The 23,748-nt window shown below is 61.0% G+C and overlaps 3 protein-coding genes across 9 annotated transcripts; all 3 read left to right on the top strand.

The window, feature by feature from the left end:
* Nucleotides 1-4,742: 4,742 nt before the first annotated feature.
* On the top strand, nt 4,743-12,754 carry FAM3A (FAM3 metabolism regulating signaling molecule A). Of its 3 annotated transcripts, none has more exons than XM_068533258.1 (10): nt 4,744-4,929; nt 5,264-5,336; nt 7,216-7,329; nt 7,926-7,949; nt 10,068-10,191; nt 10,295-10,353; nt 10,699-10,749; nt 11,071-11,155; nt 11,233-11,359; nt 12,065-12,754. In XM_068533258.1, the coding sequence occupies exons 1-10, from the start codon at nt 4,765-4,767 to the stop codon at nt 12,158-12,160; spliced, it is 918 nt and encodes a 305-aa protein (XP_068389359.1). In that variant the 5' UTR covers nt 4,744-4,764; the 3' UTR covers nt 12,161-12,754. The 3 variants fall into 3 exon arrangements, with proteins under 3 accessions (XP_068389360.1, XP_068389359.1, XP_068389361.1); XM_068533260.1 differs by lacking the exon at nt 4,744-4,929 and adding an exon at nt 5,054-5,146; XM_068533259.1 differs by lacking the exon at nt 10,699-10,749 and having other exon boundaries at nt 4,743-4,929.
* Nucleotides 12,755-16,614: 3,860 nt separating this feature from the next.
* On the top strand, nt 16,615-20,480 carry SLC10A3 (solute carrier family 10 member 3). Of its 4 annotated transcripts, none has more exons than XM_068534062.1 (2): nt 16,615-16,656; nt 18,675-20,480. In XM_068534062.1, the coding sequence occupies exon 2, from the start codon at nt 18,813-18,815 to the stop codon at nt 20,244-20,246; it is 1,434 nt and encodes a 477-aa protein (XP_068390163.1). In that variant the 5' UTR covers nt 16,615-16,656; nt 18,675-18,812; the 3' UTR covers nt 20,247-20,480. The 4 variants fall into 4 exon arrangements, with proteins under 4 accessions (XP_068390163.1, XP_068390162.1, XP_068390164.1 ...); XM_068534061.1 differs by lacking the exon at nt 16,615-16,656 and adding an exon at nt 16,708-16,794; XM_068534063.1 differs by lacking the exon at nt 16,615-16,656 and adding an exon at nt 16,808-17,061.
* Nucleotides 20,481-21,098: 618 nt separating this feature from the next.
* UBL4A (ubiquitin like 4A) lies at nt 21,099-23,748 on the top strand. Of its 2 annotated transcripts, XM_068533196.1 has the most exons (5): nt 21,099-21,237; nt 21,412-21,517; nt 21,733-21,947; nt 22,063-22,169; nt 23,584-23,748. In XM_068533196.1, the coding sequence occupies exons 1-5, from the start codon at nt 21,190-21,192 to the stop codon at nt 23,693-23,695; spliced, it is 588 nt and encodes a 195-aa protein (XP_068389297.1). In that variant the 5' UTR covers nt 21,099-21,189; the 3' UTR covers nt 23,696-23,748. The 2 variants fall into 2 exon arrangements, with proteins under 2 accessions (XP_068389297.1, XP_068389298.1); XM_068533197.1 differs by lacking the exon at nt 23,584-23,748 and having other exon boundaries at nt 22,063-22,248.

Genomic DNA, 23,748 nt, shown 5'->3' with positions numbered 1-23,748 from the left:
CCTGCCTGTCCCCTGGTTGTTTGTTTCCTGCCACCTGCGACCACGGGCCCCAGCCCTCGCCTCTCCCCGCCACCCACTTCCCTCCGCCGCTGGCTCGGGCGGGAACGTGGGTATCCTTCAGTCCTGACCAAGCCCGGCCTTCCCCTCCTCTCTGCCCCGCACCCTAGAACTTTGTCACGACACCACCTTGGGCACAAGAACAGGTCACGTTCATTTCCCCTTCCCTCCCCAGGCAGTGCCCCTGCCCCAGCCAGGGCACTCAGGGGGCACTGCCGGCCCACTGAGGCGACAAGCATTTAGGAAGGAGTGGCTAAGGGACTTGGGAACAGATGCCAAGGGGGAGGGGCAAGTCCAGGGCGCACCCTGGGCACCGCGGAGAGGTGCACAGCTGGCCTTCTCACCAGCCTCCCTTGCCTGTGTTTCCTGGGACCCCCGTAACAAAGCGCCACACGCAGGGAAGCTTAAGGCAACAGAAAGGTATCCTCTCCCAGTGCCAGAGGCCGGAAGGCTGAGCTCCAGGGCCAGCGCCCTCCAGGGGCTCAGCTGGCCACGTAGACCCGTCACTCCGGTCTCTCTGTGTCTTCATATGACATCCTCCTCCGTGTGTCTGTCTCGCTCTGTTTTCCCTTTACGAGAACACCAGTCATATTAGATTTGGGGCCCAGCCTCCTCCAGGATGACCTCACCTTAACCTGATTACGTCTGCACACAGCCCACTTCTGAATAGGAGCACGCTCCCTGGGCGTCTGTCCTGCCCTCCCCCCGGCTCCGCTCTCACCGAGCACCGGGGACAGCAGCAGCCGGCTGTGCAGTCCCTGCCCTCAGCCTGGGTTCTGGTAGGCGCGGCTGACCCGAACCAGACGCTGCTACGTCCCACGGAGGGAACGAGCCAGCAGCCCGATGCGTGCCCCGGGCAGGCGGACTCCACGCCCCAGGGCCTCACAGCGGGCAGGGCTCAGGGCTCCCGGGACGGGACGCTCTGCGGCAGCGGGGCCAGGCCCTCAGGCCACTGGCAAGAACCTGGCCAGTGGCCCCTCCCTTCAGCTGGGCCTGTGGCCCGCCTGTCCCCACCCCCACTGTTGAAGGCAACTGTCTAGGGCTTTTCGCTCCCATCACGGAGGCCTCTCCTCAGCCTGACGCTGACAACCAGCTCTCCTTAACCCCTGCACGGCCCCTGGGGCTGGGGGCAGAGCGGCGGCTCCCACCCAGGACTCTGCAGGAGCAGTAAGTAGACGAGAAGGAACTCGAGTGGGGGCTGGCCGCCTCCTGTCCCGTGAGCTAGGGTGGTGAGTCCCACCCTGCGCACCGGCTGCATCCCCAGGTGCCATCCCCGCTCTCCCCGACCCCTCCTGTAACCAGAGGACGTGCCGCTTCCAGCTTGTGCAGGAGGGAGACCACAGAGTTCACGTAGACCTAGGTGAACGGGGAAGGGAGGGGCTTTCTGGGACAGGGGCGGCTGGAATCCGGATCCCGCAGTGCCTCCTGGCCCAGGTCCACGCAGAGCAGCTGAGAAGGCCCCACGTGGACAGGACTACAGGCCAGGCTTCAGCCTGGGGGCGGGGGGGCAGTGGCCTTGGTCCTCCCGATGCCTGTGGCCTGGGGAAGGGGCCGTAAGTCGCCCAGGTTCGCCGGGAGCTGATGGTGTGGGCCTAGGGACTCACGCGACCCCCTGTAACGCTTTGGCTCCAACGTGGCTACAGAGGGTCCTGCCCTTGACTCTCTGTGGTGCAGCCACGTGCCCGTGAGGGGCAGATGAGGCTTTGCAAAAGGCCCAGGATGGCACGAGAGCGCGAGACCCCGAGATGGTGGCCCGGAACGCGATGGAGCGGGTCCTAGGAGCCGCAGCCGGGCCTCCTGCTCACCGCCAGGGGGCGCTGTGCCGCTCCCGGGGAAGGGGCAGCCGAGTCCCTGGCCCAGTCCTGGGACCTCAAACCCTCAAAATCCGGGCCTGAGGATGACCTCAAGCCTTCGGGATAAAAACCAAATGAACGGAGGCGCAGGGGGCCCTTCCTGACCCCGCCGGGGTCTTGGTGCTCAGAGCCCCCTCACAGAGCCCCACAGACGCTCTACAGTAGAGCTGTGTGCTGGGGATGGTCCTCCCAGGCCCCTTGGGGAACCTTCTGGCATGGCGTCACCGAGGGGGGACTCAGCAGCACAGAAGATCCATGTAGGGGCAGGAGCCTGAAGTGGAGGAGGGACCCAGCTCCTCCCGGGCCCCCAAAATGTGATAACCGCCTGTGAGAAGGGAGGGAGGGGTGGGGACCCTCCCCATCTGTCTGAGTGTCCCCACCATGACAGAGAGCCCAGGCCAGGGCAATCAGCGGACACCTCCGATCTGGGTGCTACCCTGTGGCAGTGACGGGAGGGCCCTGGTGAGGATGCCCCGCTGTCACCTGACACCGGGTGCCTGTGATGACAGAGGTGAGAGACCTGAGAGGGACAGTAGCTGTGACCTCAGCTCTAGGAGCCTGAAATGAGGAAGCATGAGGTCCCAGGTAAGGACGTTCAGCTGTCACCTCCATTCTGGAGCCACAAGCATGAGGGACCCCGTGAGGACAGTCAACGGTCCCCTCATCTCTGACATAGTCCTTAGGGCCTCGCTGAATTGAGACAAATGTCACAGCTCTGGGGCCCTAGGATGGGGAACAGACACGACGCACTGGTGAGGAAAGACACCTGTCACCTAAGCTCTGGGTGGCAACATTGGCGCTGAGGGCTTTCAACTGGCACTGAATCTCTACAGTGGGACAGAGCAGGAGGAGGGCCCAGGCGAGGACAGCCAACAGTCCCCTTAGCTCTGGGTGCCTACACTGGGTGAGAGGCATTGGGCCCAGGTTTCGACGTTCAACTCACATTTAACTGTGGGATGCCTGGACCAGGGCGAGGCTTAGAGGCCCAACCTCAGGTAAAGGCATGAGGGGCAGGTGAGGGCACACAGGTAGCACTTCAGCGATGGCAGCCACCCTGGGGCAGAGACATGAGGCCCAGCAGGGGGCACTCAAATGCCACTTCACCTCCGCACAGCTCCACGCCGCAGAGACGTGAGGGCCCAGGTGAGGTGAGTCGACTACAAGCACGAGTCTTGGTAGCTACGCTGGAACGGAGAGTGAGGGGCCATGGAGGTCATTTAACTGTCACCTCGGCTCTGGGTTCCTACACTGTGGCAGAGGTGGCCTCAGGTGAGGGCATTCAGCTGTCACCAGAGATCCGATTGCCTAATCTAGGGTATAGGCAAGAGGTCCCGTGATAGGACAGTCGCCCGTCACCTCAGCTCTGGGTGCCTACTCGGGGTAGAGGCGGGAGGTGCCGGCACAGGGGCGTGAGCGTGCAGGCCCACGTGAGCACTGTCAAGTGACAACTCCGTGCTCGGTGTCTACACCGAGAGGGGAACAAGGGATCAGCTGAGCGCGCGGGCTCTGGGTGCCTACACTCAGGCAGGGACACAAGGAGCCAAGGAAACACAGTGAACTGGCGCCGCAGCTGTGGGACACTACATTCTCTGCCGTCTCCCGCTGGGTGCCCGCACTGGGGCAGGGCCATGAGGGTCTATGACAGGCGGGTCTCATGCGCTCCAAGTCCCCATCGAAAAACATTCCTGGAGAAACAAAGCTGCCCCTTGAGGCACAGAAGGCTTGGGATGAATCCCAGGCCCCTGGCCCTCTCGAGGGTGGTGCCCCTGGGGTTGGTGAATGTGCCTCTGGGCCCTCAGGGGGGCTCATTAAACCAGTCTTTCCAAAATGCCTGCTCTGAGCAAGATGTAAACACTGTCCTCTAAGAACTAGCCGTCTGGCCGCTGCCCTGTGCCCGGCAGGAGCTTCGCCTACTGGGCACCACAACTGCCAGCGTTACAGGGAAGAGCACTAAGGAGGGCACGGTGCCCAGGGCTTGGTACTCACAGATATGCGAGAGTTTGGCAAATGGTCAGCACTATTTCTGGTCCCAAATTCCATGACAAAACTCAAATACCAACCCGTGACAGCAGCACAGGGGCCTGAAACTTATCACCTTGATCTTGTTAGGGAGAACGAGAGAGTGTTGTGAATGCCAGTGTAGAAGCTCCTGGGGGCTAACCAGAGCTCCGTCACTGCCTGGCTCTATCGACTTTCTCTGTATTCTGGGTTCTTTCCTTAGGAAGGTTTCCCGAAAGTGGTGTCATTGGGTCAAAGGGCACGGATGTTTCAGTGGTTCTCAAGCCGCAGGGCCGCTGCCGTCCAGAAAGACGGGTCCAGGCGACAGAGGTGGCCCCAGCTCTCCCAGCGCGGGAGGTGATCGGGGTGCCCTGGGCGGTGTCGGGGGCGCCTTTGTGAAGGAGGCTGGAGGAGCAGGCAGGGGTGACAGCGTGTGAGCGCGCTGCCCTCTAGAAAGAAGACGGCGAAAGGGAGGCCGCGGAAGGCTGAGCCTGCTGACCCCGGGCTCTTCGCATTCTGCTGTTTCCCGTACACGCTTCTGTCCCTCCGGGCTTCGAAAAGGCACACATTTGAACTTTGAAACAATGTCTAATTACGCCCCCAGATCCATCCACCCCTTCCTAAACTTCAGAAATCCGAGCTTAGGGCACGAGCATAGCCCTGCCCTCAAAGCCTGGGAACGCTCGGCTCTCCCGCGTGAACGAAGTCTCAGAGGAGACCTCGGGGGCGGGGCTGAGTAGGGCCCCTCCCCTTGGCAGCCTGGCAGGCCGACCCCGCGGCTCCGCCGGAGCGTGCGTCGGGGGCGGGGCCGGCTCGGGCCCCTCCCACCCGGTGGCCGGTCGCCCAGCCCCAACCGATGGCGGGGGTGGCGCCTGCGGGCCGTGCTACCGCCCTGGGCCGCCATTGCCGGGCCTCTCGCTCCGCGCCGCGGAGCTCCCTCGCCTCGCCTCGCCGAGCAGAGCGGGGCAGCCGGGCTGACGGGGCTGCCCCTGACCGAGCTCGCATCCCCCCCCACCGCCAGGCAAGTCTCTGGCCGGCCCGGCCCGCGTCGCCGACCTCCAGGCCCGGGGGCCCGGCGGGGGGGCCTGAGCTGGGGCCTCCCACGCCCGCGTCCGGGAGAACCACTTCCACTTCCCAGGCCCAGAGGCTCCCGTGGGCACGATCGTGAGCCTCCAGGTTTCCGAGGCCCCTCTGGTCCCAGCCGGGCTTCCCTCCGCCTTCCCGAGGAGCCTGGCCAGGTAGTTGGACGAGCAAGTCGGTGCACCGATCGCGCCCGCCCCACAGCTGGGACCCAGCACGGGCTCGTCATCCCTGACCCCCACCCAAACCTGCTCTTCTGCTTTGTTGCCCCCCAGAGCGCACGGTCCACAAACGCTGCACCTGACGGCTGCCCCACCCCAGCGGGAGAAGTGGACATGAGGTTGGCAGGTGGGTGGCTTCCACAGTGAACCGGAGGGAGTTGGAAAGGAGACTTGGCTGGAGGCCCAGGTGTCCAGAGGTCTGTCTGGAAGGGCCGGGGGTGGTGGGACCACTGGGTTTGGGGTTTGGGGTTTTTTTAAATATACATTTATTTATTTTTTATTTATTTATTTTTGGGTATGTTGGGTCTTCCCTGCGGTGCGCGGGCTTCTCATTGCGGTGGCTTCTCTTGTTGCAGAGCACAGGCTCTAGGTGCGCGGGCTTCAGGAGTTGTGGCACGTGGGCTCAGTAGTTGTGGCTCACAGGCTCTAGAGCAGAGGCTCAGTAGCTGTGGCACACAGGCTTAGTTGCTCCTCGTCATGTGGGATCTCGCCGGACCAGGGCTCGAACCCGTGCCCCCTGCATTGGCAGGCGGATTCTTAACCACTGCACCACCAGGGAAGTCCCTGGGTTTGGTTTTTGAAACAGAGGACTCTGCAGAAACACTCATTCTATGACCTGGAGCAAATCCTTTCACATCTGAGGACTTCAGCTCCCAGCTCTCTCTTTTCAGCTGTGAGATGAGGGTTATGATAATAGATTTCTCCCAAATGGGATAACTGGCCGCTGTTTGGAAACAGAGCTGTGGGAGAGAGCTCCAGGGAGCACGGCGGCTGGGCGGACCGGGCGAGGCTGTGGTCTCAGACGAGAAGCTGACCACGGTGGCCCTGCGCTTGGATGTGAACCCAGTGCCAGCCCTGCTGTCGCCTGGACAGCTAAGATGAAGGGGGCTTGGGGACGGATAGGTTGGGGGGTGGACTTCATACCTGCTAAAGTTGAAGCATTATGAACGTATCCCGGGAAAGCTGACCCACGAGGAACTGGCTGGGAGAGTGGGGCCTCAAGAGTGGTCAGGGCTGGAGTGGTAACATACAGTCAGTGCTCGTGAGGGTTAGTTCAAGGCTGGGAGCAGAGCAGGGCACCTCTAGGTAGAGTCGAGGCAGGAGAGGAGACGGAGAGTAGGGTAAAGGCAGAGAGGCCACTGTGGGACAGGAGCTGGGGAAAGTCCAGCTTTCCAGGGGAGGGTCAAGGAGGACGATCTAAGCAAGAAGGATGAGGAGCATCCAGGTGGGGTTCAAGGGTGCTGCCCCAGAAGCCAGCCGAGAAGGGTTTCCGCGGGAGGGCTTCAGCCTGCGCGGCCACCTGAGGGTCAAGGGACGTTAGGGCCAACAGGTAACCCGGGGCGCTGGCACCAAGAAGGCCCCAGGCGGCCTTGGCCACAAGCCGTCCTGCGGGGGTAATGGAGGCAAGGCCAGAGAGGGGCAGGTTGCGAGACGGGGAGGGAAGCCTATGGAAGGAGCCGGCGCACAGGACTTTGGAGGAGCCGGCAGGGAGAGGAAGGGAGGGCGCAGAGCCCCGCCGCTGGCTGCGGGTGTGATTCCGAAGGAGGCCTCTCCTCCCGCGTTTTCTGAGGATGGGAGGTGTTGAAAATAGAGGGGAAAGAGGGAGACAAAGTGACCGCTACGCTAAGAAAAGCCGAGCAGGGCGGAGAGCTCGGCGCCCAGCTCACAGCAGGGGAAGGGAGGATCTGCCTGGCCTTGCAAAGGAGTAGAAACCGCCTCCGTCACCGTCACAGGAGGAAGGGGGGCAGGATGGCAGGGACTCAAAAGACGTTGGTAGCGTCAGAAGCAGGAGGTTAGGGGGCCCCTCCACACCGCCAGGGAGAGCCAAGCTGAGCCTTGGGGTTGGAGCTCAGCTTCCTCCTTCGCCCGCCAGGAGCTCCCACCTTCCTGTTCTCCCGTCACTTCTTCCCAAGCGCCTGGGGAGATCCGATCATGAGAGGCCCTGGGGTCGTTCGGGAGCTCGCTGGCACCCGAGGAGGCCTTGCCCGTGTCTGTCATGCCTCTAGGTCCCCTCCGCATCGTGGCCCTGGTCATCACCGTGGGCCTCACCTGGCTCGTAGCCAGCATCCTCCTCGGTGGGCCTGGCGGTGGCTTCCCTCGCATCCAGCAACTCTTCGCCGGTGAGTGTGGGACTCCCCCTCGCCCCGCTACGAGGTCCCCGGCGCGGCCGCCTGGGCCTGCAGCCTGAGGCTCGGGGTGGGGGTGGCGGTGGCCTGGGTTTGCTGTCTCTTCCTGGCAGGGCACCTGTAGCTGCCCTCGGTCCGCCTCCTGGCATCCGGCACAGCCTTCCCCCTGCCACCCAGTTGCTTCGGCTGGAAACGCCAATCCCCGCTAATTAGAATCCTTTGTTCACTGGGGCCCGCGTGAGGGGCAGGGGGGCTTCTGCTGAACGCTGGGGACGACTCCCGAGTTGTTCCCTGCAGGCTTTCCGCTGGGTTCTGAGATGGGGAGGGGACTCGACACCTCGTTACTGGTGACACATCACCTAAGTACTTTTTGCAATTCCGATCTACCCTTTTCCTGGAGCAGAGAGCTTTGCATCTGAACATCATTTAGACTTGAGCAGGGACGTACGTGCCAAGGTCAGCCTGGCTTAGCCCTTGGCCCCTGAACCTGACTGCCCCTCCACCTTGACTTCACAGTATAGGAGCAGGCTGCCCTGCTGCAGACCCTGGGAAAGGTCCACACTAACAGAAACAACTCTCTGTACCCACAGGCCCAGAGAACTCAGTGACTGCAGGTAAGGCTCCTGTCACCTCCCTGCTCCTCCCCTGCGCCCACCCCGCTTACCACTTTTGTGACACGCGTGCCTGTCCCCAGCCCTCCAGGGTTTCTCTTCTCCATTCATCCCTCCCCAAACTAGCCGTCACAGCCCACTGGAGCTGCTTGCATGCCGTGAGCCTAGAAAACAAGTTATCTCCTTCCAGAATACACTAGGGGGACAGGCATAGGATAGATATTCCCATTCCAAAAGGAAGAAATTGGAAGGAATAAAGGGGTCATCAGTCTCAAGCAAGTCCCAAACCCAGCAGGGCAGATCCATTCGATTTCAAAACATAAGAATCCCTGGGCCTTTGGTGGGGGTAGGGGGAATCTGGAACGTAGGGGACGATCCTACCCTCCCTCTGGGCCTGAGCCAACTCTGGCCTCTGCAGCCATTGCTCTGCCCTTGGAATCATCCTTCCTCCCTTCTGTCCTTTCTCTGTCCCTTTCAGTCCAGGCTGGCAGTGTTTCTACTGGTATAAAATTCTCAAAAACTCTGTTGATCTCCTGCGCAATTCATGAGGGTCTAAGCTGTAAGACAAGAGAGTCCTCCAGATCTTTCCTGGATAACCTCATCTCTCCATTCCTGGCTTCCGCTGACATGGTTGAGTTGGTCCACAGGTCACACGGCCCAGCTCTTTACCAACAGTTGTCCAGCCACACCCTTGGTGCTCTCTCCCGAGCCTGCTTTCTCATTTTTTGCAATATGATTAGCCTGAGAATTTTCTAGATCTTCACATTCTGGTTCCTTCATACTTAACAATTACATCCTCAATTTGTCTCTCTTCCCTTACATGTTACTGTGAGCAGCAAGGAGAAACCCTCAACACTTTGCTTGGAAATCTCCTCAGCTCAATCCCCAAGTTCAGCATTTACAAGCTCTACCTTCCACAATACAGTAGAAAACAATTTGGCCAAGTTCTTTGCCACTTTATGACAAGGATGGCCTTTCCTCCAGTGTCCCGTAACATGTTCCTCATTTCTGTCTGAGAGCTCACCAGAAGCACTTTTAGCATTCACATTTCCATCGACAGCCTGGTCACGATGGTACGTGCGTCATCCCAGACCGTAGGAGCTCTTTCTACTGCTCCTCTCTCTTCTTTCTGAGCCCTCACCAGAATCACCTATAATGTCCATATTTCTACCAACAGTCTCTTCAAGGCAATCTAGGCCTTTCCTAATATGCACCTCAAAATTCTACAGCCTCTACCCATTACCCAATTGCAAAGCCATTTCCACATTTTTATTTTGGCAGCACCCCACTTCTTGGTATCAGAATCTGTATCCGTTTCCTGGGGCTGCCATAACAAAGTAGCACAAACCGGGTGGCTTAAACAACAGAAGTGTATTCTCTCACAGTTCCGGAAGGTAGAAGTCTGAAATCTAGGTGTTGGAAGGCTACACTCCCTCCAGAGGCTCCAGGGGAGGACCCTTACTCACCTCTGCCAGCTTCTGGTGGCCTCAGGTGTCCCTGGACTTGTGGCCGCCTCCCTCCCATCTCCACCTCCATCTTCACAAGGACTTCTCCTCCATGTCTGTGTCTTCTCTTCTGTCTTCTGTAAGAACACGGGTCATTAGATTTAGGTCCCACTCTATTCCAGGATGATCTCATCTTAACGAATTATAACTTCAATGACCCTGTTTCCACAGAGGATCACGTTCTGAGGTCCTGGGAGTTGGGACTTGAGAACATCTTTTGTGGGGACACAGGTCGCCTCGTAATAGAGACCAACCTCCTCGTGCCCTCTCCACGGGGTCCTTGCACCTGCCCTCCCAGCGGCTTTCCTTCCCTCCTGTCCTCTGTTCCCGGTGGGGCCACAGCCCAGGCCAGCCCTCCTGCCTCCTTTCTCTTCTCCCACCAGTGGCCGAAGAGCCTCCCTGGGGTCCCTGTCACCTTGCCCTGAGGCCAGCCCCGGTGGGATACAGTGTCCATGGAAGTGTCCCTTCCTTGGCCTGAGCCACGTCCCCACCCCACGCCAGTCCCCTGGTCTGTGGTCACTCATTCCTCCCTATGGGCTGGTCCGGACCTCCCCCTCTCAGGTCTCGGGTGCCCCCAGGGCCAGGCCCATGGGTCACCCCTGTTGTCCCTACCCAGAGCCGAGGGCCAGGAAGTACAAATGCGGCCTGCCTCAGCCGTGTCCCGAGGAGCACCTGGCCTTCCGCATGGTCAGCGGGGCTGCCAACGTCATTGGACCCAAGATCTGCCTGGAGGACAGGATGTGAGCTCCTCAGGCGGGCGGGGGTGGGGAGGGGAGCTGGGTCTGCGAGGACCAGAGTCGAGCAGGGTAGACGTGCCGCTGGAAGGCTCTGTCCCCCTGCTAGGCTCATGAGCAGTGTCAAGGACAACGTGGGCCGGGGACTGAACATCGCCCTGGTGAACGGTGAGTTGCCCACGGAGCAGAGAGGCAAAGCTGAGCCGTGACCTGCCGCCCTCCTTCCACCCCGCCACCAGGGATTCCCAGGGGGGGCCTGGGAAGGGGTCTGTGCGAGCTGAAGGCTCCACAGAAGAGGTGACCCAGTGGACGAGAGCGTGGCAGCAGTGAAGAACTGGAAGTTTCCAGGAGGTGGGAGGCTGCTTCATGGGGAGCCCCTGGAGGGCCCCCAGTGCTGAGCAGAAGCTCCACGGCCTCGGGTGGGTCCCAGCGGTCTGAACGAGGGGCACGGTGGGCATGAATATGGGGGGAGGTGAGAAGCTTCCAGCAGCACCCATCCTTCCCTCCGACCAGGGGTAAGCGGAGAGCTCATCGAGGCCCGCGCCTTCGACATGTGGGCGGGAGGTGAGTCAAGCCGCGGCCTCCGCCTTCTGACTGTGGGCAGAAAGACGGCATCTTCCCCCTGAAAGCTGCTCCCTCTGTCCGCTCGCTGGGGCGTCTTGAGCGCTTCCTTGGGTTCAGAAAAGCCGGGGAGAAGGCCAGGTGTACGGTCAGGGCTTCGGCCCCGGCTTCTTGTACCATTTGGTCCCTGCACTCACTCAGCAGCCCTGGCCGGGCCATGTCCCTGGCTTGATCACTACTTTAGTTTCCCCATCTGGAGAACAGGGCTTGGTGAGGGAGGGGTGCTCAGTGGTGCCTGATGCTCCACGGGAACTGTCCCCCCAGATGTCAATGATCTACTGAAGTTTATCCGGCCACTGCATGAAGGCACCCTGGTGTTTGTGGCTTCCTACGATGACCCAGCCACCAAGTAAGTAATGGCCGAGGCTGGCCGAGGCCTCACCCTTCTGTGGTCACGGCTCATTATCTCTTCCTTCTGTGGGGCAGGATGAATGAAGAGACCAGGAAGCTTTTCAGCGATCTGGGCAGCAAGAATGTCAAGGACCTGGCCTTCCGGGACAGCTGGGTGTTTGTAGGGGCCAAGGGTGTGCAGAACAAGAGCCCCTTTGAGCAGGTATGGGCGCAGGCCCTGGGGCCCCCACTGCCCGGCGCAGGCCAGTCTGCCCTCCCCTCCTGCCTGCATCCTCTGAGGTCCCCTCTGTTCACGCCCAGCACCCACACACACAGCGGCCCACACGTCTGTAAGCTGCTCCTGGGGCTTCCCCGGCGGTCCAGTGTTTGGGGCTCCGCGCTTCCACTGCAAGGGGCACGGGTTCAATCCCTGGTCGGGGAACTAAGATCCTGCATGCCGTCCCATCCCCCCAAAACCCAGCACCCCAGTTCACCCTGCACACCCTGCTCCCCACAGCAGGACAAGGCAAACAGGCTGTTCGGCCAGTTTCTGGAAGGCTCTGGCTGCCAAAAGAGCAGCTCAGCCCCCAGAGGAGAAACGCCCCCTGTGGCCTTGCTCCTCCCGCAGCTTCCAGCGGCTCCCTGAGGGCTGGTGAGGGCAGGGACACAACCCCCTGCTTCCCTTCCCATCGCGCGCCAGGCCCACCCACGCTCAAAGAAGGTGACCCCCCCACCCCCACCTGCGAGGGGGCAGGCCAGGGCAGCTGCTGCCGTCTTTAGATGAGAACGCTGAGGCGATGGGACAGACAGGTGGCGGGTGCCCGAGGCTGCACGCTTGGTTGACCCCAGCACAGGGGGACAGAGAGTTCTGTCTGGCCCTGGTGCCCGAGGGCTGAGCCCGTGCCTTCCTGCCCCCACCGACCCGCAGCACGTGAAGAACAGTAAGCACACCAATAAGTACGAAGGCTGGCCTGAGGCGCTGGAGATGGAAGGCTGCATCCCCAGGAGGACCACGGCCAGCTAGCGGCCAAGCTCGAGGACCAGACTAAGTGAGGCTGTGTGTACCCAGCCGGAGGAGGCGCCGGCACAGCGCTGAGGCCTGACCCCACGCCCAGCCAGGAGCGCTCCGCCCCAGCACGTCAGGGCTCCGAGGCGGTGACCAGTGACCAGACCGGGCCCAGCGGTGGGGCTGCGCTGCGGCCCCGTGGCGCTTTGTCTGGGGACCCCAGGTACCCGTCTCCTTTTCCTAAAGCTGCTCTGCTGGCCAACACCCACCCAAGTCCCAAGCGCCTGCGGCCCCAAGTCTGATAGCAGCTGCCTGGCAGGTCGGGGCATCTTCCGGAACCTCTCCGTCCCAGAGTGGCTCGCTGCTCTGCAGGCCAGTCCTGTTTCCAGTGTGATTCGTTCTGCTGAGCCGAATGTGGTGGCCACTCCCGGCGCCTGGCTGCCTCCTGCCTTGCTCTCGCGGGAAGGGGTGACCGCCTGGGAGCCAGGCAGGCCGGGCAGTGAGGCCGCCAGCCCGATGGCAGTTCCTAGCGCGGCGGGTGGCAGCTCCTGCGGTTTGTCTGTCAGAGGGCCCGCTTTCTAAATGACGTCTTAATAAACTGGTGGCCCCCGATGGAATGAGGTGCATTCAGAGGGGAGTCGGGGGGTGGTGTCCTTGAGATGTGACTCAGGTGGTGAGCAGAGGGGCTCCCCTGCGGGCATCCCTGTAGCGTTGCCCTTAGACACGGCACAGGCCTATAGGGACCGGGATGGGGATTAAAGCCAACCCAGGAGCTTCCCCCTCCCCCCGGCCTCCCGCAGGAGCTCGTGTGTCTCCCTCGCAGTGCTCAGTGTTAGATGCCTTTGAAATCAGGCCAGCAAGAGGCCGAGTCACGAGGGCTATTTGGCATTTCTCGCAGATTGCAGTTATATTTCCCTGCAAGGGGTGAGAACCAGCAAGAAACTGTAAGGAGTTTTCTGGAAAAGCACATGAGGGTGCAGAAATGGTCTGGGGTCACAAAAAGGAGAGAAGGTGGTTGGGACTTCCCAGACGGAGGAATCGGGGCGCGCCAGCCAGGTAGGCTCAAGGGGGCCGTGGCGGGGGCGGTGGACTCGCAGGTCCCCCCTCTAGGGCTTAGGTGCTGCGAGAGTGTGAACACGGCATCAGGAAATGAAAGTATTTAAGGAGGTGGCAGAAGAGGAGAGAGAGGCGAGGGACGGCCCGGGAGGAGAAGCTGTGGTTGTGAGGCCATAGCCATGGCTGCGAAGGATCAGGAAGTGGAGACGTGTGGAGGGCCCGGATTGCTTACCTGGGAGACGGTGTTCACAGAAGCTGAAACGCAGCCTGACCCTGTGCCGAGAGCTTTACGTGTCTTCATTTTTAAATAGACTTCCTGTTTTAGAGCAGTTTTAGGTTCCCAGCAAAGTTGAGCAGAAAAGTCCAGAGCTCCCGCATACCCAGCCTCCACTGACACGCCATCAGCACCCGCGGCCCAGGGTGGGCACCAGGGCCGCCTCTTGGCGTCGTACAGTCTGTGCGTTTGGCAGTGTTTATAATGACGAGTACTTACCACTATAGTATCATACATGTATTCATTTTTTAAACCTTCTACTATGGACATTTTCAACATCCTCCAAAGTAGAGAGACTAGTCTGATGAATCTAGACGTACCCAGTGGGGCTGCCACAGTGATCAACCCTAGCGAGCAAGTGCTGCTGGTTGCTGGTGAGCCCCGTTTACGGAAGATAAATGGTCCCTGGTGTGCTCAGGAAAGTTCCCTGGAGCTGGGAGGTTAGAAGCCAGATGAATAGGGCCCCGCAAGGTTAGTCGCTCGCCCCAAATGAAACGCATCTCAGCGAAGGGCCGCACCGCAAGGCTGGGAGGTGCCTCTTATACAACTGCTGAGCCAGCTGACCTGCCCCAGACCTTCACTGCGTGCGCCAGAGTCACACAGATGGAAACGGCAGGCCAGCTTTATCCCCCACGTGGCCCAACGCAGGTAGGATGCTGGCAGTGGTGTGGAACGCAGCCCGCCCGACCTCCCAAAGCAGAGAGGTACGTCTTTCTACATCCTGCAGTCCCCTTCCGCCAGGGTTTTGTCCCCCAGGCCTACCCTTAGGAGTTAAGACACCGTCAGTTACAAGTGACAGGGTCCCAACTCAACTGGCATATGCAAAAATAAATACAGAATGACAGGGGAGGGAGGCTTAATGTTCCTGTAACAGACCCCAACGCCTACGGGTGATTCCAGCTCCAGTAATGTCCTTGGGATACGGGCTCTCCATCTCTTGGCTCCGCTTTTCTTTGTGTTTGCATCCTTTTCAAACATGCTGTCTTCCCCAGGCAGGGGGAGCAACAGTAGATGTCCCAGGTTAGCAACCCCAGCAAGAAAAGAGCCCCCACCTTGCCAGTCGTTCCAGCCCAAGTCCCCCGGAACTACCTCTCATCGGTCCAGATTGGATTATGGGTTTATCCTTGTCTCAGTCTGTGTGGCTCTGATTGGCTACCTCTGGGCCTGTGCCCACCCCAGAGGCCGGTGTTGGGGTCATCCTCATGCAAACCTTGTGTACCGAGAATGGAGGAGGGATGGCCCCACAAAGAAAACTCGGGGGCCGTGACCTGTTGCTGGGCATGCAAAAACGCCAGTTGTCACTACATTTCCCGGTAAATACCAAACGCATCCCGGACTTGTGCTTGTATAGAGTATGCCTTCCATGCGTGCTGATTTATCACACGGTCTACTTGGAGGCCCCTGCCTGGAGAGCAGGAGGTAGGCACACTTTTCAGGGTCATCACTGTGACCCTGTTAGCAGGACGGTGGCAGGTCTCCCATCTGAAGTGCACGGATGTTGTTTTAGCTGTCACTATCGTTTGTGCCATCTATTCTGTCTGTCCAGATGACTTTTCTTTTGGAACTAGATATCCTTGACTGATTCGTAGAGACCTTCCTTCTCTTCTGGGGTAAATTATGAATCCCCTAAACTAACTACAAACATTCTCTTGTCTTTAATTTAGCCACCCCTTTTTTCCTGCAGGGAAGGCCTCTAAATTCCCTCATGTCGGACAGCCCACCCGCCCACTCTGGCTTTTCAGGGAAGACTGAAGGGACTGATGATAGTGGGGAGCAGCCTTCTAACTACATTTGCTCCCCTTGACCCCTGGCACCAATTCCCGTCCAGTTGGAATATAAAAACGCAGGTTTCCTCAAGAGCGAACACATCTTTTAGGTTTTCCATCCCCAGTTCTTCCAGCTGACCCATCCCCCTTCTCCCTGTGGCCAGTTTTACCCCATCCTCAGACAGCGACAGCACCACTGCTCTTTTGCAAACTGCAGTCTTCAACACAGCATGTGCCAAGCTCAGCCCTCTCACCTGTGCCAGCCTGCTTCCATCAGGACACCTCAACCCATTTGAGGGGGACAGTACAGACTTTCTGGGACACAAAGTCCACACACACAAATGGCTTATGAGCTGAGACTAAAGAACAGCCTAGAGCTATGGCCTCTGAATGTTTCTGGATCATTGACATAAATCAAACCCTGAGTGTGTACCCTCACCATGTGTGTGCTTACATGTCACACGCATGTACTAATCTGAACTTTATAGCACACATACACAACTAGAATTTTTAAATAAGTAAAATGTATTTAAATAAGGCTAAATTAAAATTAATAGGTTTTTAATTAAATGATTACAATTATTAGTTATTGGAAAAATTAAATAGAAGAGATGCTACGGGTCTCTTTGGACATTCTCTACGATGTGTCTTATGACCCTCCTGGGGGCAAGAACCTGCAAGTTTGGGCACCACTGGCCTCCATCACAGCCCAACAAGAGGTCTTCCAGAGCAGTGGGTAGCCATCGTCCCGCTGCCTGACTGCGGTTGCCCAGCAGCCTCTGGGAACATGCAAATCCCCGTGATTCTACACTTGCTTGCTTACTGTCTTCCCATGTCCACATTCTACATCCTCACCACCTTTTTGCCCTTCCTTATGCCATGTGTGCGCATTCCTTTTCCGTGAAGCCTCCGGACCTTGCTGATGGCCCCAAATAGTTTTGAGAGGTCGAAAAGTTCACTGGTATTACACAGTGTGGAAACAGGCGCTCGGTCGACGCTTGGACGAAGGAAGGTGGAACAAGGCCGAGCCTGGGGCCCGGAGTCTGGGTCGGTCGGACTCGGCTCGCGGGCTACAGGGCTGGGCGCCCTGAGCAGGAACGTGGCCGAAACCCTGACCCCCGTCTCCCGCCACTAGCAGCAGCCCTCGGGCGTCCGAGCTCGGCTAACGTCTAAGCCTGTGTCCCAGCGCCCCCAGAGGTCGCAGCGTGTTTGGGAATGACTGGGGTGCCTACCCGGGGCGAGTCGCCCCGGCGGCGCCCACAGAAGGCTGGGACCCGCGGCTCGGTGGCCACACGAGTCCGCGCCCAGCGCCGCCCAACCGCCACCCGAAGGCTGCCAAGCCGGCGCGCGCGCGCGCGCGCCGCCTTGTCGCTCCCAGACACGCCACTTCCGGTCGGGACGCGCCCCGGCCGCCAGAGGTGAGGAGGCCGCCGCGGGGTAGGCGGGGCGGGGGCTCGTCGGCGCGGGGCGGGGCCCCCCGGCGGGCCGAGCTCGGAGGCGTCCGCCCGCCCGGCAGCCGCTGGCGCCGGCGCCCAGCTTCGGGGCCGCGGAGGCAGGTGAGAGCCTCGGTCCGGGAAGGGCGGTTGGAAGGCGGCTTCTGGCCCCTGCCCGGGAAGGGCCGCCACCGCGCGTTCGTGAGGCCTGGCGCGGCCGCGGGGACCGGGAGTGGCGTGAGAGACCCCGGGACCGCCCGGGCGGGTCGCCGGCTTGCCGGCTGCGGGGCTGCAGCGCGAACCCGGCGGCGGCGCGCTCCTCCTCCCCTCCCTCCCCGATTCCTGCCCGAGCTCTGATTGTGCCCAATCCGACAACTTCTGGACTCCCAGGTAGGGAGGCGACCCGGGTCAGCACTGCCAACTGCCCCGACACCGAACGCTTGGCCCGTATGGAAAAAGCCGCCGGCCCGGGGTTCCGTCGCCTGCCTAGGGGCGCATCTGCCCAAACTCTAACGATACCTCAAGCAGAAATAGTGGGGATCCGGGCCAGACCCCTCACGCAGTGACTCAGTGACTCAAAGCCGCCAGCGGTACTGGAAGGACGGGGTGGATGGCCCATCGCCTCCTCTCCCTTCTGAGCTGGTTCACAGCACCCCGGTGGCTTCAGTACTGGGTGCCTTCATCTTTTCCCTGTGACTCCCTCTGGTTTTCCTGCCTCCCTCTTCAGTGGTGGGACTCGAGGCCGGATCAAGGCCTCCAGAGTAAGTGACGCAAACCCCAAGCCAGGAGAGGCCGTGGCATCGCAGGGTGGCACAGCGGAACTTAACCACCTACTTCCCCTGCTCCCCCGGCATCGGTGGGGGGGCGGGGGGGCGGCCAGGACCCAACCCTGATAGGATCTAGAGAAGCAGGGGCCTCTTCCGAGACTGGGACAGCGCAGGATGTGAGTCAATCAACAGTAATGATGAAGCAGCACGGTGTCCTCATCCTGGTTGCTCCGGTTCCTGCAGGTGATGTGGCAATAGGCTGCTGGCTGCCCAAACTGAGAAGTGGAAGGAGACAGACGTCCTCCTTTCCCCCTGAGGCGCCCTGCCCCCCTAGAAACACTCCTCCTCTCACTGGTAGTTCCAGGCTCTGCTAGGGGCACACGTGGGCAGGGGAGGAGTCCCTGGACTTCGAGCAGAGCCCCTCAGATGTGGCACAGTGGCTCTAGGAGCGCAAATTCTGGGACTGCCAGGGGAGTGGGAGCTCTGACAGAAGGAGGAGAAACCCCCCAGTGGACACGTGGCCCTATCTGATCCCTTCCTGCTGCCCCTTCCGGCAACTCCCCTGGGGAGAGGGGACCTGTTCCCTCCCAGAACCCCCATCTCACCCCTGTCAGCAGGAAGGGTAGGCCAGGTGGCCATGCACAGCAACGCCGTTCACATGTCAATGGTGAACATCAGCCCCTGGGGCCTTTGGCCTGGTGGTCACCCACTGCCTCACCCTTTGCCGGCTGCTCTCTGCCTGGCAGATGACACTCAAATGCCCTAACCTGCTCTCAGTGGGCCTGCTTCCTTGGCATCCCTGGGCAGTCCTTCAGAGATTTCGTCCCGGTTCTGGTACTGCTGCAGCTGCGTCTCAAAGCAGGTGGGGCACAGGCTAGTGGTGACAGGATTGAGGGTGGCTCTCCCAGGTCCTCTGGTATCGGGGACATCTCCAGATGGTCACTGTGGTGGGCAAACCCAGGGAAATCAGCGCGTATCAGCGGGCTGAAGGCGAACTCCGACCTGTAGGTGGCCCCTCTGGGTGAGGGATGGGAAGCTTGAGGCAGCTGTGACTGGGGAGGGGACAGCTGAATGGCACTCAAGGGCCAGCACTAGGCCTTCCGTTTCCACCCCCAGGCTTGCGGCAAGGGGCCCTGGCGAGTCTCCCAGCAGTGGGCTTCCAGATCCTGCGCTCCTGGGCTCGCAGCTGCTCACCTTCACCAGCCGCCTACCTCTCTATGTCCCTTCTCTCCTCAGGAAGAGCTCTGCCATCAAGAAAGGCAGCACAGGGCCAGGCCTTGCCCATGGACCCGTCTCAGGACAACCTGACGGCACCCGCACAGCTGCTCTCCTAAGCCGCAGGGGGCCCGGGCTCCCCATCTTTCAGGAGGAGCCATGGTGTTTAGGAGGGGCAGGTGCAGCTCCCTGAGGTGGCCGGGCCCGGGAGGGGGCAGTGTTTGCACAGGCCCCCTAGGCATGCTCAGGGCCAGCCTGCTGCTTGTCAGCCTGCTCTGGGGGGCGCGGGGCACAGCCAGCGCCAGTCTTAGCACGGCTGTGGGCCGTACCGTGCCCCTGACAGGGCGCCGCTACTTGAGCATTGGGGATGGCTCCGTGACGGAGTTTGAGTTCCCAGAGGAGAGCGAGGGCATCATCGTGGTCTCAAGCCAGTACCCGGGCCAGGGCAACGGGACGGGGCCCAGCCCCGTGCTGAGGGTCACCTCCCTGGACACAGAGGTGCTGACCATCAAGAACGTGAGTGCCGTAGCCTGGGCTGGTGGGGGTGGCTTCGTGGTGAGCATCCACTCGGGCCTGCCTGGGCTAGCGCCACTCCACCTCCAGCTCCTGGACCCCCGTGAGGCCCCGCCCGCGCTGGTTGAGGAGCGGAGGGATTTCTGCATCAAGGTCTCACCTGCTGAAGACACCCCTGCCACCCTTGGCACTGACTTGGTCCACTTCTCAGAGAACCCAGTACTCTACTTGCTCCTGCCTCTTATCTTTGTCAACAAGTGTTCATTTGGGTGCCAAGTAGAGCTCGAGGTTCTGAAGGGGCTCCTGCAGAGCCCCCAGCCCATGCTGCTGGGCCTCCTGGGCCAGTTTCTGGTTATGCCCTTCTACGCTTTTCTGATGGCTAAGGTCTTCATGCTGCCCAAGGCCCTGGCTCTGGGCCTCATCATCACCTGCTCGTCGCCCGGCGGCGGGGGGAGCTACCTCTTCAGCCTCCTCCTCGGGGGGGATGTCACCCTGGCCATCTCCATGACTTTCATCTCAACAGTGGCTGCCACCGGTTTCCTGCCGCTGTCCTCGGCCATCTACAGCCGCCTGCTCAGCACCCACGAGACACTCCACGTGCCCATTTCCAAGATCCTGGGGACCCTGCTGTTCATCGCCATCCCCATAGCAGCGGGCGTGGTGATCAAGTCCAAGCTCCCCAAGTTCTCGCAGCTGCTGCTGCAGGTCATCAAGCCCTTCAGCTTCGTGCTGCTCCTGGGCGGCCTCTTCCTGGCCTACCACATGGGGGTCTTCATCCTGGCGGGCGTCAGGCTGCCCATCGTGCTGGTGGGCCTCACAGTGCCCCCGGTTGGCCTCCTGGTGGGTTACTGCCTGGCCACGTGCCTGAAGCTGCCAGTGGCCCAGCGTCGGACCGTCAGCATCGAGGTCGGGGTGCAGAACAGCCTGCTGGCCTTGGCCATGCTGCAGCTGTCCCTCCGCCGCCTGCAGGCTGACTATGCCTCCCAGGCCCCCTTCCTTGTGGCACTGAGTGGCACCTCAGAGATGCTGGCCTTAGTTACTGGCCACTTCATCTATAGCAGTGTGTGTGCAGTTCCCTGAGGCCCCCCCGGGGCAAGCTTTCGCCACCCCTAGCCCCCAGCCTCCACCCACGGTCCCCACAGTTCCTGTGTACCAAAGGCCTTTAGTTCTCTCATGCACTATGCACTCAGAAAAATCCAGGCTTATTTTTTTTACTCGTTTTTTATTCTCCAGCTTTCAGTGCCAAAGAGGCCACGCTGATTTCAGTAGGTGGGCACTGCCTAGAAAATATATTTCAATAAAAGAGAGAAGCAAGCTCGGGTCCCTCCCAGTCTTTGCCTTCTGAGGCCTGCGGGTGGGGGAAGGAAGGGTGTGGCTGGGTAAGTGTAGGCCAGGGTGGAGGGCTGGCTTGGGTGACACGGTGACCTCTGCCCAGGCCTTCTCTCTCAGCCCTCCTTCCCCATGCGTCCCCTCTTGAGAGTGGGGTCTCTCTGTTCTAGAAGGAGCGGTGGGAAGATGAGAGCAGAGGACTATTTCCCCAGCCCGCTCCCAAGCTCAGCTGGTTTTCCGCAGGCCGACTAGAAAGGAGGCGGCAGGAGGCCCGCGGGCCGCGGGTTGAGCTCTGCAGGGCCGGGTCATCAGCGGACTCCTGAGAGGCAGGGAATCGGCCTCGGCGCTGACCTGTTCCGCCCGCGGGCAGTGAGCGGGGGCGAGCGAACCCCTGGCCCGCCTTCTCCCCCGAGTCCCAGCTACCCGACTCCGCCGACCGGGCCCGACTAGTTCCTCCGCCCCTTCCCATCCCCGCGGGCTTCCCGGCTCAGTCGCCGCGGGGCCCGGGTCCGGGCCGGTCCCCGAGCGCCGGGGCGGGGGAACGCGACACGGGGGGCGGGGCCGCGACGCCGGGCGCGCCCCTCGCGCGACTTCCGGCAGCGGCGGTTGGGTCTGGCGCGCGCCCGGGGCGGCTGCGCGCGGCGGGGGGCTGTAGGGCTTCGCGCCGGCCGGAGTGGACGCCGCCGCGGCCGCCATGCAGCTAACAGTGAAGGCGCTCCAGGGCCGCGAGTGCGATCTGCAGGTAGCGTCGCCGGGCCCCGCCGCCGTGCCGGCTCACGCGGTTGGCCCCCGGGCGCAGGGCCGGGCCGAGGGCGGGGACGGACCGGGCGGGCCGGCTGCGCCGGGGAAGCCAGGAGAGCCGCCCTCCGCGGGGGCTGCGGCCTCACCGCCTGCCTCTCACCCTCGGCCTGGCCAGGTGTCGGAGGACGAGCTGGTGTCCACGCTGAAACATCTGGTCTCCGAGAAGCTGAACATCCCTGTCCGCCAGCAGCGGCTGCTGTTCAAGGGCAAGGCCCTAGCAGGTAACCGGGGAGAGGAGACGCCCGGGGAGCCCCGAGGGAAGTCAGGGGGCGCGGCGTCCGGGCCGAGCCTGGGCAGCAGTGGAGTGGAGGGGGCTCTGGCCACTTGACCCCTGGGGAGGCTGCATCCTCAGCCGGGTGCCGCGGCGCTCCGCCTGGCCTCCCCGAGGCCTTTCCCACCACCGTGGGCCACAGCTCCATCAATCTCTCTCGGGCAGATGGGAAAAGACTCTCCGATTACAGCATTGGGCCCAATTCCAAGCTCAACCTAGTGGTCAAACCTCTGGAGAAGGTGTTACTGGAAGAAAGCAGCGAGCGGACAGTGGCCGAGGCCCCGCCCCCACCCCCAGCCGCCTGGCCTCTAATCTCCAAAGTCCTGGCCCGTCACTTCAGCGCCGCAGATGCCAGCAGAGTCCTGGACCAACTCCAGAGGGTGAGCAGCGTGGCCCGGGACTTCCACGTCCCACCCAGCCGCTCGCAGCCCCTGCCCTTATCCCAGTGTGCCCCCCGACCCGCGCCGCTGAATCCCCCTGGCCTTCTCTCCTCAGGATTATGAGAGGTCCCTGAGCCGCCTGACGCTGGATGACATCGAACGCTTGGCTGGCCGTTTCTTGCACCCTGAAGTGACTGAAGCTATGGAGAAGGGGTTCTCCAAGTAGGATTCTCGGAGTGTGGGGAGGAGCCGGGCCAGGCCACAAGCTGCATGTAGCATTAAATGTGTTCTCATGTTGCAATTCGGCTCATAATACTAGCTGGCGGGTACGCGGGTACCTGTATCCGGCTCTTGACCTGGGTTTGCTCCCACGTTTGGCGCTAGTGCTGAAGTGGGAGAGCCACAATCTGAGTCCAGCCAGCTTCTAGAAGTGCCTCGGGGTGAGAGGGTTGTTTAGAAGGGTTCTGAGGGGTGGGCTTTGGCATTCCATGTTCAGCCCACTGAGGATAAACCCTCGAGCAATACCTTTCCAGGCCTGAAAGGGGAAGCAGCTGGCCCCTGCTGCCCAGTCCTGTCACCTCGCCTCTGGCAGGTCCGGCATTGGCAGGTCAAGTGACAGCCAGCCTTGGGCCCCCTCAGGCTGCTGTCACCAGTGTGCACTCGATGAAGGGAAAGCGTGTTGGGGGTCTGGGACGTCACCCAGCTCTGGGGTGTTACCTTAGGCAAGTCCCTGTGCCATGTTGGTCCCCAGCCATTGACTCTGCACAGTGAGGGCCACTCCTTAAACCTCAGTTTCCTTTACCCCCAACCCCCCGGGGTCGGGAGTCTGCAGCCATCCTCCCCCTTGTGTCCCAGATACAAAGTGAGGCCAAAAGCTGAGTGATGGCCGAGCGTGGCCCAGAGATGGGGTGCCCTGGCCCTTAGTGTCACAGCTTTTCTCTGGGCACCCCCTCTGCTTGTCTCCTCGTGGACACGGGCGGTCCTCGACCCTTAGAGATGACAGGTGATGGGCTCGAGGTTACTCAGCCAGGCCCCTACACCCTGCGCTCACCCACAGTGTGAAAGTAGACCCTTCCCCTGCTGCGTGTGTACAGGGACTTTCGCTGTGCACGCCGCTCACTGCCTGACAAGGAACCTCGAGGGGCCAGGGAGGGGCAGAAGCCGCTGGCGGGTGGGCCCTAGAGATCATCGAGGCACCTGCTCCTCGGAGGAGGGCGCCTGGGCCGCCCTCCCGCCTGGGCCTCGTGGGGTAAGCGCCGGGTCCCCGGGCTGGGAGGACGGACAGAGGCCTGACGGGCAAAGGCTTTGAAGAACAGATGGAAGGCCCCGGCCCCGCCCAGCAGCAGGGCCTGTGTGATAGACTTGCCTACACTCTTCATTTCTCTTCAGTCAGGAAGGTTTATACTGACACTTCCAGTCGCACTAGAGGTGAATGTGAGACTTTGATCTGAAAGGAACTGTATTAGCTGGGCGGCTTTTGGTTTCCAGTAATTGATTTAACCGTAGAGGAAGTTGGTTTAAAGCAATAAAGGAAATGTACTGGTTTACGAAGCTGAGCAGTCCAGGGGTATTGGCAGCAGATAAACAGTTTCACCAAATACCCAGTTTCTTCCTACCTCCCCTCTGCACTCTGCAGCGTCTGCTTCATCCCAGGCCTCTGCCTCAGGATCAGAAGATGGTTGCCTGCAGCTTCCACCAAATCCCTCGATCACAGCCAGCAAGGAGCACCTTCCCGACCTGTAGCATAGCTTCTTTCTCAGATGCCCCCAGCAAATAAACGCTGTCCTTTCGTTGGTCAGAA

Source organism: Eschrichtius robustus, chromosome X (genome assembly GCF_028021215.1).
Source record: "Eschrichtius robustus isolate mEscRob2 chromosome X, mEscRob2.pri, whole genome shotgun sequence".
Classification (NCBI taxonomy): Eukaryota; Metazoa; Chordata; class Mammalia; order Artiodactyla; family Eschrichtiidae; genus Eschrichtius; species Eschrichtius robustus.
Note: the sequence above shows the minus strand (reverse complement) of the source record. Positions and strands in the feature narration are given on the sequence as shown.